The sequence below is a fragment of the Acanthochromis polyacanthus genome, chromosome 21 (assembly GCF_021347895.1).
Source record: "Acanthochromis polyacanthus isolate Apoly-LR-REF ecotype Palm Island chromosome 21, KAUST_Apoly_ChrSc, whole genome shotgun sequence".
NCBI classification, from domain to species: domain Eukaryota; kingdom Metazoa; phylum Chordata; class Actinopteri; family Pomacentridae; genus Acanthochromis; species Acanthochromis polyacanthus.
Genome location: NC_067133.1, coordinates 29,452,935 through 29,470,422, shown reverse-complemented (window position 1 = coordinate 29,470,422; position 17,488 = coordinate 29,452,935). Strand labels below are relative to the sequence as shown.

General features: G+C 42.4%; 1 protein-coding gene across 1 annotated transcript; it reads left to right on the top strand.

Annotated features, from left to right (window-relative positions):
• The first annotated feature begins 8,149 nt into the window (after positions 1-8,149).
• Positions 8,150-12,527, top strand: wfikkn2a (info WAP, follistatin/kazal, immunoglobulin, kunitz and netrin domain containing 2a). The gene is made up of 3 exons (XM_022208986.2): positions 8,150-8,737; positions 9,330-9,646; positions 10,605-12,527. The coding sequence occupies exons 1-3, from the start codon at positions 8,516-8,518 to the stop codon at positions 11,803-11,805; spliced, it is 1,740 nt and encodes a 579-aa protein (XP_022064678.1). The 5' UTR covers positions 8,150-8,515; the 3' UTR covers positions 11,806-12,527.
• Positions 12,528-17,488: the final 4,961 nt, after the last annotated feature.

The following is a 17,488-nucleotide window of genomic DNA, read 5'->3' as shown; positions in this document are numbered from 1 at the left end:
AGGACAGTTATAAAACTACAAGCTTTAAAAAAGGAAAACAATTCAAGAAAGCCTGGAATCAACATTTTCCCCATGCATGTTATCAGTACTGGAAAAAAGGGTGACTTTACATTTTAAACTTGCATATTTCATTTTTTCCATGTTTTTCTCTCATCTGCTCTGTGGAAACACTGCCTGCAGTTCAAGCTAAACCTCCTGAGAGTTTCTCGCGTCACTATTAGTTGCAGCTCAGTCACGAACTGGCTCCTCAAAGAATTTTAGTTTTTTACAGAATCTGGTCAGAGCAAACCTTTCTTTTTGTCCATTTTTTAACCCGTTAAACTTCAGTGTCCCGCCGGCGGTACACCTACTAATTTGCATAGGAATTTCAAGAATGTCCGACGGGTGCAAACGCGATTATACAAACACTATACACCGATGGAAAGCTTAGATTCTCATGAATCCGCCGGTATAAACCACTTTCAGATGTGATTACCACAGCGGGTGAGAAAAACACATTTGTCTGACAAAAACGAATATCCATCCATCCGTTCTCTATACACGGCTTCAACGCACACAGCGCAACTCACATTTCCAGGTTCATTATTACGCACAGATGGAAATATTCCACAAAAAACGGCCATAATCCAACCTTTTACATCCAGACGACACAAGCCAGTAAACTATTTTGTCCAAAACATGTCCTGAAGTCGGTATAAAATCCACGAATCGGTCGTTTTCAAGGAAATGCACCTCGCGATGTGCGTCCAATATTCCCTGTACTTCTCGTCATATTTTTTATTTACAAATAGAATATTTGCGATTTTTTGTACTGAAAATGGCTGGAATTGACTGCAGCTTAAAGGGTTAAAGAAGTTTCGAGCTCAGATTTGATCGTTTTTCCTGATAGGATGGTAAGTCGAGTGGAAAACCTGGTAGTTGATGGTCTTTCACAGTTTCTCACTCTGAAAAACGGTGGAATTTTTCAAACTACAACATTCAGTATTGACCTTTTGACTAGTCTGAGGGTAAAAGCGATAGCTGCGTTAGCACAAAGAACAGTTTATTGCCTCACATCGTCATTAAATCGACTCAACATTGTTTTTTTCTTTTTGCAGCGTACAGGTATCTGGACGTCACTGAAATGCTTTCATTTTAAACACAGTTCCCTAATTGTCAGGGACTAATTTAACTTCTCAAGAAAGTTTTGCCCACTCATAAAAAAAATAACATGTTGAGACACGTGTTTATGTGTACACAACTGTTCAAAAGTTTGGGTGCTCATTTAGAGCAACTTTAATGTAGAGCAACTGCACATATACTACAGTTAAAATGTTTAGAGTCACTTAGAAATGTCCTCATTTTGAAAGAAAATCTTTTTTTTTTTCAATCAAGATGACATGAAATGAATGATAAATCCAGTGTAGACATAGTTAATGTTGTAAAATGACTATTCTAGCTGGAAATGTCTGATTTTTAATGGAATATCTCCATAGGGGTACAGAGGAACATTTCCAGCAACCATCACTCCTGTGTTCTAATGCTACATTGTGTTAGCTAATGGTGTTGAAAGGCTCATTGAAGTATGGTAGTGTAGATGTGTAGACTGTACACCCCCTGTCAAAGGTGTTAGGACACTGTCTCATTCAAATAAAGTAGAACCTGTCCTACAACTTCTGACAGGGGGTGTATTTCATCACATGGATGTGATCAGGGCAGGACTCTGATCATACATGTAAAGTTTCAGGCAGATTGGAGCATGTTCAGGGCATTTACACAGCATCTGAAATTTCATGGCGAAGGATCAAAATTCCAGAGGCCGCCACAGACACGCCCTTTGACTTTGGAAACAGATTTTAATAACTTTGGATCATTAAGGCCTCCTGTATGTACTGGCCTAATCTGAGGTGAATTGGAGTTTCCCCCTAGGAGGAGTTCACTCTAGAAAAAATGAAAAATGGGCAAAATCTGACATTCAACGCAAAATAGCTCACTTCCTGTTGGGTTTGGAATGTGGCTGTCACTGACTTTTTTGTTCAGCCTGATGTGCTGCATATGTGTACCAAATTTGGTAGATACACCCCCTGTCAAAAGTTGTAGGACAGGTTCTACTTTATTTGAATGAGAAAGTGTCCTAAAACTTTAGACGGGGAGTACATTCTTGGTAAAGTTGAGGGCTGCAAAACACTCAAAAGAGTGCTGTGTAGTCTACAGTAGTGTCTACAGTAGTGTCTACAGTCTGCTAGCGTTTCCTAAATAAACTCATCTTGAAGGACACAAGAACATCCCTGACAAAGTGTGAATTTTCATGGAAAACACTGAAGTGTCTGGGTGACCCCAAACTTTTGAATGGCAGTGCATGTTTAAGACAAAAACTAATAACTGCTCCCTGGATCCAGATTTCTATTGACTGGTTTGGATCTAAAGTGTTAATTAAAGACGGTAGTTTGTTCCATTGCCTTATTATTGTGATGACTCGCTCTGTGTTTCCGTGTTGTTGCCCCATCCAGCTGTGGCTGTGTCTTTAAAGCAGTCCATTCACTTTTGACCTGCACAGCCCTCTAATGCTGGACACTCCGTTATGAACCTAACCGACAAGACATTTTGTTATGTTCCCCTTCTGATTTAAAGAACATAAACAGCACCTAAGCGACGGTCGTACTGACACGCTCTTCTATCTGTGGAATCCTTAACCTCTTCATGTGGCGTCCAGATGTTCGGACGCTGCGATCTGCAGAACACAACTGTTGCATAATCAAAGCAAGAACGCCGTTAGAAAGTTAATGGTGTTGCAAGTGCTTGTGCAAAACAGAACCCAAAGCGATGCAGGGTTGTTGGGATGTAAGCATCTCAGCGGACGTGCATCTGTGCATGTACGCGTGCACGTGTGTCCATCGGCATGTTGTGCCGTGTCTAGACTGAAGCCGAGGAATCAGCTTAGGGCCCTGCTGTGGCTGGACGTGTCTCTCTCCTTTGTTCTGAAGTGAGACACTCATAATAAGCTTAGTATGAACAGTCATAACACCTTCATTGTTTGGAACCAGCCTCCCAGGCCTCCGTCTGTGGATGGGCCACAACCCCTAAGAGCATTTTAGAAATGGAGGCAGAAGGCGACGTTACTCGCAGGTACATGCCTCGGACGGTGTGCTCAGACTAAGGCCTCGGTGCAGTTTGTGCCCTTCTCTGACAGGCGTAACATGCAGAGCTACTTATTTACAATACGAGTGCATTCATGACATTGTAGAGCCTCAGAGTTCGGCTGAGAATTAAGATAGTTTACAAACCCCAGCAGACCTCCTGATTTATTCACACCTCTTTCATCAGGATGACTGTTTATGATGAATATATGTGATGAGTCATGAAAACAGAGTTTGGATCAGCACCATTATTTAGTGATCTGTTCTTAAATAATGTAGAGGAGCTACATTTGGTGATGAAAGTTTTTAAAAGATGAAAGATCAAGAGTTTATTACATCATTTTTACTGCCGCTTCCAAATTCAGTTGTTAATGAAGCATAATGCCAAATATTTAACGTTCTGACTACACTTTGCAAGTCACAGATGGCTGAGCACATCAGTACGAGTACTGACAGGGTTTTTAGTACAATATCCACATAGAATAGAATAGAATAGAATAGCTTTATTGTCATCATACATTGAGGCATGACGGGCATATAGCTGCCACTGGAGGGTGCATTGATAAGTGAAACTAACAATAAATAATAAAATCAAATGCACATATAAAACCAGACTATATTAAGAATAATAACGTGCAAAAAATGCATGATTTATACAATAATATATGCAATACAGTGTGGGAGGTAAATGAAATCAAATAAGAAACAATGAAATAGAATAAATATGCGAAGGAGATAAGTAGCATTAGAACCATTTAAAGTGGCACTGTGTCTTTTTGTTCTGATGGACCACAGCATTTTTAAGGTTCTGAGTACTGACTTCTAGTAATTACAGTCTTATTGAATGTTTATTGAATGTTTCAAACTGTGTTTGACACTGGCAATAGTTGGTTAAAATCAGAAAGAGATGCAGTTTTGTTGTTTAAACCCAGCCAGCAGACAGGATTCAACCTCCCAGTTTCTGGTTGAACAGAGTTCATATTTGCCACCACAAGATAACTGAGAAAACAGTTTATTGATATGTGATTACAAAAGACTACAGCAAGCAGCTGATTAGCATAACTGACTGTAAAGACTTGAAATAAGAGGAAACAACTAGTCTGAGTTTGTCTGTAGGCAACCAGTTCTGTCCATCACCGCCTTAATAGCTCAGTAATAAACACGTTTCATGTTTCATTTGTTTAATCCAAGCAAAACCTGTGTTTTTGAGGATAATACTCGTATATAGAGCAGTATGATGTGTGCCACTCTAATCATTTTTTCCAGTATGTAAATGGAGCCGACACTCAGCCACCTTCACTAAACCCACAAAGCCAATGGGGAAAAAAAAACACTTCCAAGTCTTTTCCAATTCTGTATTTGCAGCCGTGTTAGAAGATTCAGGGTAATTAAGATTCATCTTCATTCTGCTCGGTCTCTTTCCTATTTCATTCATCTTCTCTTCTCAGGTGCTTAAACCACTGAGTTGCTGCATGTTGTGGCCTTTTATTAAAATACCGTGATCATTGATGAGATTCGCCAAGATTCAAGAGGTCTGATTTGTCAGACAGTCTGTGCAGTGAAATGCAGTGACTCTTCTACAAGGCTGTGCAATAACAAGAAGTCATGATAGATGCATTGGTTGAAAAATAGTCATAAAAAACTATAAATGAAGAGGTATAAATAATGTCACATGATGAACTGCTGCAGTGACGGACAGATTTAAACATGACGGACTGATATCTGCTTTTATACATACATACACCGCCCGGCACAAAAAAAGAAAAGTCACACACTCTAGTATTTCATTGGACCTCCTTTAGCTCTGAGAACGGCACACATTCACTGTGGCATCGTTTCCATAAGCTTCTGCAATGTCACAGCGTTTATTTCTGTCCAGAGATGCATTAATTTTCTACCAAGATCTTGTATTGATGATGGGAGAGTTGGATCAAAATCTTCTCCAGAACATCCCAAAGATGTTCTCAGTGGTTCTGAGGTCTGGACTCTGTGGAGGACAATCATCTCATGCTCCCTGATCCACTCATTCTCAGTGTGAGCCCATGAATCCTGGCATCGTCATTTTGGAACATGAAGAAAAACTCCACTGATGTAAAGACCTGGTCCTTCAGTATCTTCAGGTATCAGCTGACCTCATCCTTTGGGAACATAATGTTGCTGAACCTGACCAACCCCAGATCATAATCCTAACCCCCACTAGCCATGATGAGTTCATCACTTCATCTGCCTCTCTTCTTACCCTGATGCCCCCATCACTCTGGAACAGGGTAAATCTGGACTCATCAGACCACATGACCTCATTTGTTCCTGGAAGATGATGGTTCTCCACTATCCTTCAGCTTTTAATGATGTGTTGGACAGTTCTTAACCTGATTTTAGTGGTTTCAGAAACCTCCTTAGTTGTTTCCTTTGCTTGATGCAGGTCAATAGTTTGACCCTTCTGAGACAGACTAACAGGATATGTTTTTCAACATGGATGTTTCAGAAATGAGAAGCTCCTCACTGCATCAGCTAGGGTTAGACAAGTTGTTGCAGCTGAAACGTATTCATCACTGCAGTAACTATCCAATAGAAGGCTCTTATCTATTTGCTTTGTTACATCCAGGTGGAGACTTCTCTTTCGGCCAGGCAGTGTACATCTGTCTATATACTGATCCTTAGATAGACTTTATAGTTATCATTCATCAAAAATGACAGGATGAAGTAGCAGACAAGACCAGTTCTGTCAAATATCCCTTCAAATTGCAAGAATGATTAGATTTATTGTTTGGTTTATGATTTGGAAATATATCAGCGGTTATCTCAATAATTTACTGACAATAACATGAGTAGGATGTGAAACCATTAAAGTCTGACGCTGCCTCTGCAAAACAGCAGCTGAGCTTTATGTTGACGTTTTAACCACAAATAATACTGAAGATTAACATGAATATATAGCTCACAAGAAAAACAGGATGAGGGTGAACAGAGAAGGTCAAAGTCAAGGTTTGTTTGCAGACAATACATGTGCTGAAGGCAGATCGGCCGGTCGGAGCGCCCTGCATGGGGTCCTCCGGGTGGCTTTATTCAATATGTGACATGCCCTGTAGCCCCACTGTTGACTATGCTGGGAATGCAAGGTCTTGAGGGGTGAAGGTTAGGGGTTGAAGGCCTGAGGGGGCGAGCGGGTGAGCAGACAGTGAAAACACAGCTTGACTGTGTTTGCACATTTGCATGCAATTGCACTTGTATGAGTGTTTTTGTGCTTTTATTTAAGCAAATCCTCTGAAGTAATTCACACCAGCAGCTAAATGACTGCAGTTTACCACTTTCACTACTTTTTTTATGTGTCTGCGTGCACGTTAAAAGTGTGTGAGTGTTGCTGGTGTGAATGAAAGCGCTCTGAAAGACACAGACAGCAGACCAGACTGGAGCTACAGGGTTTAGCCACAAGAGCACTGGGCCTCTTTGGACTCAGCAGGGACTCAGCTTGGGAAGCAGACTAGAACTACACACACACACACACACACACACATGCAGCAAAGTTATTAAAGCTGATAAAGTTTTGTCCATCCAGAGATAAAGATAAAGCAGCTTTATAGCGTTAGTTTTAGCCTAACAGTCTGGGTGACTGTTTGATCATCTCTAGTGAGATCCTTCGTTCTTTTCGCTGCAGAACAGACCACCGACCCATTTGTTTTGTTTTGTTCTGAAGCCTCGTCTTGTGCAGAATTTCCTGGAATTGCCTTCTGGGGAATAATCCGTTTTTTCACAGCGTGTTTTTGAGGTTTCTGTGCTGCTTGGGACTTCTTGCATGTCAATATTGTGATAGCAGCAGTATTTCCACTGCAGACTACAGTATGACCTTAAAGTTACAGTCAGTGCTTTAAAAGTTTACCTCGAACTGCTTCACTGCACAGAACCATCTGATCCACATGCACGTCTGACAGCTGATTAATTAAAATGCTGTAATTTTTCAGTCTGAGACACACTCTTGTTATCACATTGGGAAACTTTTGATTTGGTAGCATGCCTATATTTTCTGTACATGAGGGCATTTCCAAAGGTTTTCAGTGGTTCATTTAAACAGTGTGACACCACACTAATCTGTTTGAGGACACATGCATTATCATTTGATGTGCTCCTACATACGGAGAGAATCCACCCAGCCACAGATCAGTGATTATACTGAGGTGATATTACCCTTAACTACACGTTCTGCTTGTTCTACATCAGCTGCTTTTTGTGTTTTCTTAGTTGAGAAACTGATAAGGCAATATGACTTATGGCAGAAATTCAGTTCATTATTCCTAAATTTTAAGGCCAGGTTTGGCACCAGTACCAGTCCAGCTGTGATCATTATCTGAGATATCTGGCTGCTTTTGGTTTGGGAATTTTTGAAGCAGGGACATTTTTGAGGGAAAAAGAAGAAGTAGGAAGATGATTGTTTTCATTTTTTAAAATCACAAAGCATCGCCAAGGTACAAATAAATGTTTAAACAAAACAAAAAACACAATGCATCCACGTCTGTCACTTAAATCAAACTGAATAAAAGAAGCTTGCACTGCTTGGGACACTTTCAGAACTGAAGTCAAAGCAAAACAGGGTTTACAGACAACAGAGACCAAAGAGCTGCTCTGGATGTGGTGCCATCTCCTGGAGGCTCCAACCTGGTTTAGACGCGCAGCAGAGTTTTCTGCATTCATCGCACATTAAAGTCTACAAAGTCTTTACCAGAACAGAACAGAAACACCCAAATGTGCTGTTAATATGACAAGATAACTACACTTTAAAATGTTGAAATGTTTATTAAAATGTTCATCTGTTAACGCTGATAAATCAGATGCGTAATTGTGCCGCAGTGCGACTATAAAGTCTTTTAAATAATTATTTATATGTGCCGTTAAGTGAAGCGTCTTAGTTTAATATGTGAAAACACAGTTCTAAATGTTTTTAATTCGTGCATGAATATAACGTTTTGTTTGCTAAACTTCTCCGTCCCCTCTCACCGGCCCTGCCAGCTAAGGGTTAAGGCAGCAGCGCTTTACGCACAGGTGTCTCCAGTCCTCTATGGAGCAGCCGCTGCAGACTGTTGGCGAACTTTTTTTTCTTCTTTAATTAAGTTGATCATAACTGTAACTCAGCTGGGATTTGCTGTCCGGGCAGACAGGCCACTGTAATTCATGTAGCTGGACTTTAAGGGGGTTTGCACTCTGCGGCTCTAATCTCTTGCTGCTGTTAACGTGGAGCCACTAACCTGTTCAGCTCTCCGGGTCCGCACCGGTCACGCCAGCGACCCTTTCTTGCCTTTTTACGCTGATTCCGGTGGCGACAAAGTTTCTCACGCAGCTGAAGACACTTTAAGGGCATTTTATCGAAACTTTAAATTCGTTGGATTTTCAGCCATTACGCGCCGGATATGTGGTGGATGCTGTTTCCCCGATGGATTTGGTTTCTTCTGGGACAGTGTTACTTCACTTTACTCCTCTACATGGACAGCTGCCGGGTGAGAGCCATGCCGATGCCCATGTCCGTGGCAAAAGTGGTTTATTCCCACGCGGGTCTGTGCCCGAATGACCTGAACCCCAACCTGTGGGTGGATGCTATGAGCACCTGTATGCGCGAGTGCGAATCTGACCAGGTGAGTTCTCCTGCAAAGAATCTGTCACATACCTGCAAAAACAGATGCATTGGAGCGAAGAAGATGCATTAATTATACACCAATGCTGCATTTGATTTAGAGTATGACCGCTGAAGAACTGTAAAGGCTGAACAGACACTTTAGCTGCATGTAGAAGATGCTCAGTCATTCCCTTACAGTCTCTCCTAAATGAACAGAATTGGAAAAATAACCGTTCTGTTTTATCTTTTATTAGATAGGATTTATCCTAAATGTCCAACAGCTAACAATCAGTCAGATCCCAGAAGTCACGTTTTTTTTCTATTGCACTCTTTAGGAGTTACTGCATTTAACAAACGGCAAGAAACTGAACACATCTGAAAGAATCTCTAAATGTTGTTTTTGCTGAAGGTTATTTTATCTTTAAGATTTTGCTCATTTTAAATTTGTGTTAAGACTGTCAGATGTTGGACAAAAACTAACTGAAAAACAGAATTTGCATTTAAAATCTGCAGGTCCTACAGATTTTTCTCATTTCTACCCATGTTTTAATTCACTAATCAAATATGCTGGTATATGGTGTCAAAGTTTTATTCTCTTTTCCAAACTTTAGGACTGTGAAACATTTGAGAAGTGCTGCCCTAATGTTTGTGGTAACAAGAGCTGTGTGGCAGCGCGCTATATAGACATCAAGGGCAACAAGGGCCCTATCGGAATGCCAAAGGGTGCCACGTGCGACAAGTTCATGTGCTCTCAGCAAGGGTCCGAGTGCGACATCTGGGATGGCCAACCTGTTTGTAAGTGCCGGGACCGCTGCGAGAGAGAACCCCACTTCACGTGCGCATCTGACGGCATGACTTATTATAACAAGTGCTACATGGATGCTGAGGCCTGCTCCAAGGGTATCTCTATCTCTGAGGTCACCTGCAGGTAACATGTTAAGTATTTTAGATCTCTACTTTTTGTTTTTGGTGTAATGAGGTAAAGTTTTCTTGATTCTGTTTTCTAAATTAAGAGTATTTTCCAACTTTGGTATAAAAAAATACATCTATTGTGTTTGTAAAATATGACAATGGTGATTTAAGAAAGAGCTGCACAGTGGATCGGTGGTTAGCTCTGTTGCCCTGCAGCTAGAAGATCCCCAGTTCACGTTCTGCCCTGGACCTGGGATCTTTCTGCATGGAGTTTGCATGTTCTCCCAGTGCATGCGTGGATTTTCTCTGGGTTCTCTGGCTTCCTCACACAGTCCAAAAACATCCATCCCTTATCTATACACCCCTCAACCCTCATCAGGGTCATGGGGTGCTGGAGTCTATCCCAGCTGATTGGGGCGAAGGAAGGGGACACCTGCACAGGTCGGCAGACTATCATAGGGCTACATATAGAGACAAACGTTCACATTCGCACTTATGGGCAATTTAGAATCACTAATTAACCTCAGAATATTTTTGGACTGTGGGAGGAAGCCAGAGAACCTGGAGAAAACCCAGGCATGCACAGGGAGAACATGCATACTCTACACAGACACATGTAAACTACACTTTCTGCGTGGAGTTTGCATGTTCTCCTGGGAAGGACGGAGCCGTACCAGGGATCTTCTAGTTGCAAAGCGAATGTGCTAGCCGCCAAGCCACTGTGCAGCCCGGTCCAACAACATGCTGAGGTTATTTGGTGATTCTAAATTGTCTGTAGGTGTGAATGTGAGTGTGATTGTTTGTCTCTATGTGTAGCCCTGTGATAGACTGTTACCTGTCCAGGTGTCCCCTGCCTTTACCCTAAATCAGCTGCAACCCTAATAGGGATAAAGCGGTATATAGATCATGGACAGACGCTGATTTAAGAAGAGCCTTTGACATTAATTACTGTCTTCTTTGGCCTATACCTACAGGTACCACCTGACCTGGCCCAACACCAGTCCAATCCCTGCAGAGACCACCCTACGTCCCACCACTGCCCTCCAGACCACCATCCCAACCGACATCCAGCTCCCTGCCATTCACAATGGACCCACCCAGCAGGCGGTGTTCGTGGGTGAGACGGCCAGCTTCCTGTGTGAGGTGTCTGGGAAGCCACGTCCAGAAATCACCTGGGAGAAACAGCTGAAAGGCAAAGAGAACACTATCATGAGACCCAATCATGTCCGAGGGAACGTGGTGGTCACCAACATCGGTCAGCTGGTCATATACAACGCACAGCTTCAGGATGCCGGCATCTACACGTGCACCGCCAAGAACGTCGGGGGAAGTGTGTCGGCGCACTTTCCTTTGGTGGTGATCAAGAATGAATCCAAAGGTAAAAATGCAGAAGGGAACAGCACCAACCTGCCTTTTCCAGCTGCAGAGTGCCTCAAGGGTCCCGACACTGATGACTGTGGAGAGGAGAGCATGAGCTGGTACTACGAGCCAAAGAGGAACAACTGCTTCACCTTCACCTACAGTCAGTGCAACAAAAACCAAAACCACTTCGACACCTACGAAGTCTGCATGCTGTCCTGTGGAGCAGAGCTGGCGGCTCCCTGCAGCTTACCAAGTCTCCAAGGGCCCTGCAAGGCCTACGAGCCTCGCTGGGCGTACAGCAGCACTCTGAAAAAGTGCCAGTCCTTCGTGTACGGAGGCTGCGGTGGCAACGAAAACAACTTTGAGTCTAAAGAGGCCTGCGAGGAGATGTGTCCCTTTCCGAAGAACTACAACTGCAAAGTGTGCAAACCTCGAGGCAAGATGGTCGTCAGCTTCTGCAAGAGTGATTTTGTGATCCTCGGGCGAGTGATGGAGCTGACCGAGGAGCAGGAGTCCGGCCACGCTCTGGTGACGGTGGAGGAGATCTTGAAGGACGAGAAGATGGGTCTCCGGTTCTTCGGCAAGGAACCTTTGGAGGTGACTCTTCTGAACATGGACTGGAACTGCCCCTGCCCTAACATCACCACGGCCGACGGGCAGCTCATCATCATGGGGGACGTCCACAACGGGATGGCCGTCCTGCAGCCCGACAGCTTCGTGGGCTCCTCCAGCACTCGAAGGATCAGGAAGCTGCGTGAGTTTGTCCACAAGAAAACCTGCGACTTGCTTAAAGATTTCTCGGCCGTCCAGTAGAGCCTTTCACGTGCTCGGTGCATCATGTTCACGTAATTCCAGTGACCTCAACAGTCAGACTGACTGCCAGCTAACACAAAGCTAGTAACTTATCTGTAATGTTGGAGGTTTTAGTGACCAACCTCGTTTTCCGTATCACTCAGAAGATCTCAGAAAAATCTTGTTTCACCAACTGATCATTTTGTTGTTTTTATTCACGATTTCCTCGAAGCTGTTGCCCCTTTTTCAATTAGAAACACGCTCAGACAGTTTGTATATAAACTGTCTGGGAAAAACGAGCATTTACTCTGTACAAAGTATTTAATTTTCCGTCTAAATAGACTAATATCCTTCATAGCTGTATGTTCTAACGTGATTCGTATACCTGCTTTATATATTCATGGGTATCTCACAGCTGACATTGTGTAACATCTGTAATGCGATGTGAAGCCTCAGTTTATCTACCAGAATCAAATAAGCTCTTTGGGTTCCTCCTTTTTTGTTTTGTTTTTGTGGAATCCATTTTGATAAGTTTCATTTACAACATGTATGTGGACTTGTGTACTTCATATTTATTTTTCTTGATCTATTTCTTATAGAACAGTGGATATACAGTATAAGCAATAGGCGGAATGTATCTCTGTGGATCTAATTACATATTTGTTATTTTATCTGTGATAGCCTATATTCATTTAAGTTTTATGGAATATGATGGTAAATGAATAAAGATGATTTGGAAGATATTTCCTTCTTCTGTGATTTTGTTCTGGCTCTACCAGACACAGTGGGTGCATCCCTCCATCCATGCCCTCCTCCTTTCCACTTGTAGTTCACACACACAGGGCCTAGTCTGGCATTAAAGTCTGAAGCAGGTCACATTCCAGCCCAGCTGTGGTGGCCCGCAGAGCTGTGTGTTGTGTTGTGTCTGGGTCTGGGGCCCCAGCATAGCACACACCCCACCGGCCCTCCACTGGCCTGGTGCGGCCCCTTTCATGTGCAGGAGGCCGGGGTGAAGGGGAAGAGGAGGAGGAGGAGGAGGAGGACGTCGGCTGATCCTCCGTCTTCTGCTCATTCGGCCACATCTGTGTCTAGGGGACATAATAGAGAACAGAGAGAGGAGTGGAAGGTGAGACGACCAGTGAACTGAGGAGATGGTTTACACTGCTGTTCAAAAGTTTGGGGAAACTTTAATATAGAGCAACTTTTAATAATATAGAGCAACTTTAATGAATATACAGCAATTGTAACTTATTTTAGAACAACTTTAAATCATAAAAAGCAACTTTACCTCATTTCAGAGCAACTTTAGCTTATATAGAGCAACTTTAACTAATATGGGGCAACTTTAACTAATGTAGAGCGACTTTATTGAATATAGGGCAACTTTAACTCCTTTAGAGCAACTTTAATAATATCAACTTTAACATGGAGCAACTTTAATTTCAAAAGTTTAGGGTCACTTAGAAATGTGCTTATTTTTGAAAGAAAAGCATTTTTAAGTCGATGAGGATAAGATTAAATAAATGATAATCCAGTGTAGACACTATTAGTGTTGTAAATGACTATTCTAGCTGGAAATGTTTAATGGAATATCTCCATAGGGGTACAGAGGAACATTTCCAGCAGCCATCACTCCTGTGTTCTAATGCTACATTGTGTTAGCTAATGGTGCTGAAAGGCTCATTGATGATTAGAAAACCCTTGTGCAGTTATGTTAGCACATGGATAAAAGTGGGAGTTTTCATGGAAAACATGGAATCATCTGGGTGACCTCAAACTTTTGAACGGTGGTGTAATTATCTCTGTTCTTATGATAAGGGGAAGACATAAAGACAGTAGGAGAATAAAAAAAATCCTGAGTCTGAAGGGGTTGGAGTCAGGTGAGAATCAAATTAGGGCTGACAAATGCTGGAGCTGTGGGATACCTAAAGCACGAAATGAGTCACGAGGAGCAGCGGGACGTGAAATGAAACGGAACATAAGGACTGAATGTTTTCCCCCTTCCCCCTCTGCCCTTATATCCCCTCTCTAACCCCCTTCCTCGGCCCTCTTCCTCAGCCGTTTGCCCACTTAGATCGACAGACAGCCGGGCTTGGGCGGTGACCTCTGACCCCCCTAATGAAAAAGAGGCCACCAAGGAAAAGGCCACTTTCATTAGAACCATTGACAAGTGTTAAGTGACTGGCTGAGCTCCAGACTGAACTCCAGCAGCCTCCTTGATGTTCTACACATCACAGCCGGCTGCTGATTTCAGTATCAAGTTCACTTAGAGACCACCAGCCAGGCGGCCTGCCAGACAGACCATAATAATAAGCCAGACAGGTACAAAGGGGGACACGGTGTCCTCGGTGACACTCGCTTAGTGACTTTAGGGCTTTCAGAGGGAAGATTCCCTTTCTTAAAGACACATCGTCATTTTACATTTTACATACTTTTAATACTCATTCTTCAGAGTAAATACCAGCAATTTTTACACCTTTTCTCTTCGACCGAGATTGTTTAGGTTTTTATTATGATTGTATTATTTTAAGACGCTATTTCCCATTATTTTGTCAAAAAAAGTGCAGTTTTTGTTCGCTCAACCGCCAGTTTTTATGATTTTAATATGGCAATTTAATTGGAAAACCACACATTTCAATAACTTTCTCTTTGTATAATGTACATGTTGAATGTTGATTTGCTTATTTTTAACATGAAATTAAAATAGGTGTAGCAAGTTATCATTTCTCTGTAAAACGCAGAAAAATAAAAGATTTTGTTATTTAAAAAAGATCTAACTTCGTTGGTGAATCACTTCCACATATGATATACAGTGCGCTTTAGTAATAATAATCCATCCATTTTCCTCTACTTATCCAGGGCCAGGTCGCGGGGGCAGCAGGCGAAGCAGGTCGTTCCAGACGTCCCTTCCCCCGGCGACGCTTTCCAGCTCTTCCTGGGGGATCCCGAGGCGTTCCCAGGCCAGACGAGATATATAATCCCTCCAGCGAGTTCTGGGTCTGCCCCGGGGTCTCCTCCCAGACGGACGTGCTCGGAAAACCTCCAGAGGAAGTCTCCCTGGAGGCATCCAAATCAGGTGGCCAAACCACCTCAACTGGCTCCTTTCGATGCGAAGGAGCAGCGGCTCTACTCCGAGCTCCCTCCGGATGTCTGAGCTCCTCACCCTATCTCTAAGGCTGAGCCCAGCCACCCTACGGAGGAAGCTCATTTCGGCCGCTTGTATCCGCGATCTTGTTCTTTCGGTCACTACCCAAAGCTCATGACCATAGGTGAGGGTTGGAACGTAGATGGACTGGTAAATCGAGAGCTTCGCCTTACGGCTCAGCTCCCTCTTCACCACGACGGTTCGGTACAACGCCCGCATTACTGCTGACGCCGCACCAATCCGCCTGTCCATCTCTCGCTCCATTTTCCCATCACTCATGAACAAGATCCCGAGATACTTAAACTCCTTCGCTTGGGGAAGCAACTCCCCCCCAACCCGGGGGAAGCACTCCACAAGTTTTCCGGCAGAGAACCATGGCCTCGGACTTGGAGGTGCTGATCCGCATCCCTGCCGCTTCACACTCGGCTGCAAACCGCTCCAGTGCGTGCCGGAGGTCACGGTCTGAGGATGCCAACAAAACCACATCATCCGCAAAAAGCAGAGAAGCGATCCTGAGGCTCCCAAACCGAAAACCCTCCCCACCACGACTGCGCCTTGAAATCCTGTCCATGAAAACCACAAACAGGATTGGAGACAAGGGGCAGCCCTGGCGGAGTCCAACACCCACCGGAAACGTGTCTGACTTAATGCCGAGTATGTGGACACAGCTCTCACTTTGGTTGTACAGGGACCGAACGGCCCGTAACAACGAGCCTCGGACCCCATACTCCCGCAGTGCCCCCCACAAAGCCCCTCGGGGGACACGGTCGTAGGCCTTCTCCAGATCTACAAAACACATGTAGACTGGCAGGTCATACTCCCATGACCCCCTCAGCAGCTCCGCAAGGGTAAAGAGCTGGTCCGCTGTTCCACGACCGGGACGGAATCCGCATTGCTCCTCCTGAATCCGAGGTTCGACTAGTAATAATAATTAAATTATTCAATAATTTGACCAAACATTCATAATAATAATAATAATAATAATAATAATAATAATAATAATAATAATAATAATAACAATAACAGTAATAATAATAATAATAATAATAACATTTTACAGTTTTCCCTGTTTGGTTAAATTACAAATAATAAATACTAAAATCACAAAGAAATCTAAATTTGCATTTTTACTGAAAAGAAAACAGGCCAAAGCTGTACATACTTAAAAAATCTAAATTTTTATCACTGGCAATTTATTCTTGTACACCAGGTAAAAATATGCTGATGTGCTGCATTAAATCTGCTAAAATATGTAATTTTTTGCATACTTACTGTTTATATCACCTTTTTGACCAAAACAGTATTCCATTTTTAGGATCCCCAGCTGCTCTATTTTGAATGTTTTATTTTATGTTTAAATTTCTTTTCTTTTCTTCTTTTCTCTTGTCTGTAATAGAAATTGTACTTCTTTGTATTGGGTGAATCACTGCTCTTTCTAGCATGAATAAAGACAACAAATCTACAGAAATGGAACTTATTGGCATGTAAAGGCAATAATTTAAGCTGTCAACAATCCAAACCATTATTCTTGTGTCAACATTAGAGAGAGATAACTTTGACTCCTCTTAGAATCTTCTGTTAACGTGGGTTTTAGTTACAGGAGAGTTAGAAATCTAGTGTGAGGGAATTTAACACTCCTGTTCTTGTTTCATTCATACCAGACATTCCTGTTTTTGAATATTCAACTAATTAGATTAGTCTGAGAGTTTCAGCTGGTGACGTGAAATTGAATTAAGTTTATCCAAATAAAGTTAACGAGTGAAATTAGTGCCGCTGGTTTGAGTCAGACATCTTTAAATCACTGGATTCCAGTTTGTTTTGCTGCAAGTTAATTTCAAGGAAAATCAACTTAAAGTTACCAGTATCTGAGTAAAGCTTTTACCCAGATGTAAAGGATTTTGTTGTTACACTTCTTTCCTGTAGAGAAAATGGCGGCTGCGTTGAACATTTTGGAGATGCACAACGCTACAGGAGGAGTAAACCTGCAGTTCTGAAGGGACAAAGTTTAAATTCAGGTTGATAGAATCCACAGCAGAAGGTTTAACTGAGATTTATTCGAAACAGTACGATGCTAAATCATGGTGTTTTCTAATCAACAGCATTAGCTAACACAATGTAGCATTAGAACACAGGAGTGATGGTTGCTGGAAATGTTCCTCTGTACCCCTATGGAGATATTCCATTAAAAATCAGCTGTTTACAGCTAGAACAGTCATTTACCACATTAACTATGTCTACACTGGATTTATCATTCATTTAATGTTGTCTTCATTTAAAAAAATAACTGCTGTTCTTTCAGATATAAGGACATTTCAAAGTGACCCCAAAGTTTTGACAGTGGGTGTAGATGAGCTAAAGTTGCTCTATATTAACTAAAGTTGCTCTAAATGAGTTAAAGTTGACCGACACTAGCTTTCCAAAGTTTGGGGTCACCCAGACAATTTTATGTTTTCCATGAAAACTTCCACTTTCATTATTGTCTTCATTGCTTTTATTTTAAAAAAAATAAGGACATTTCTAAGTGCCTGTAAACATTTAAACTGTAGTCTAAATAGTTTT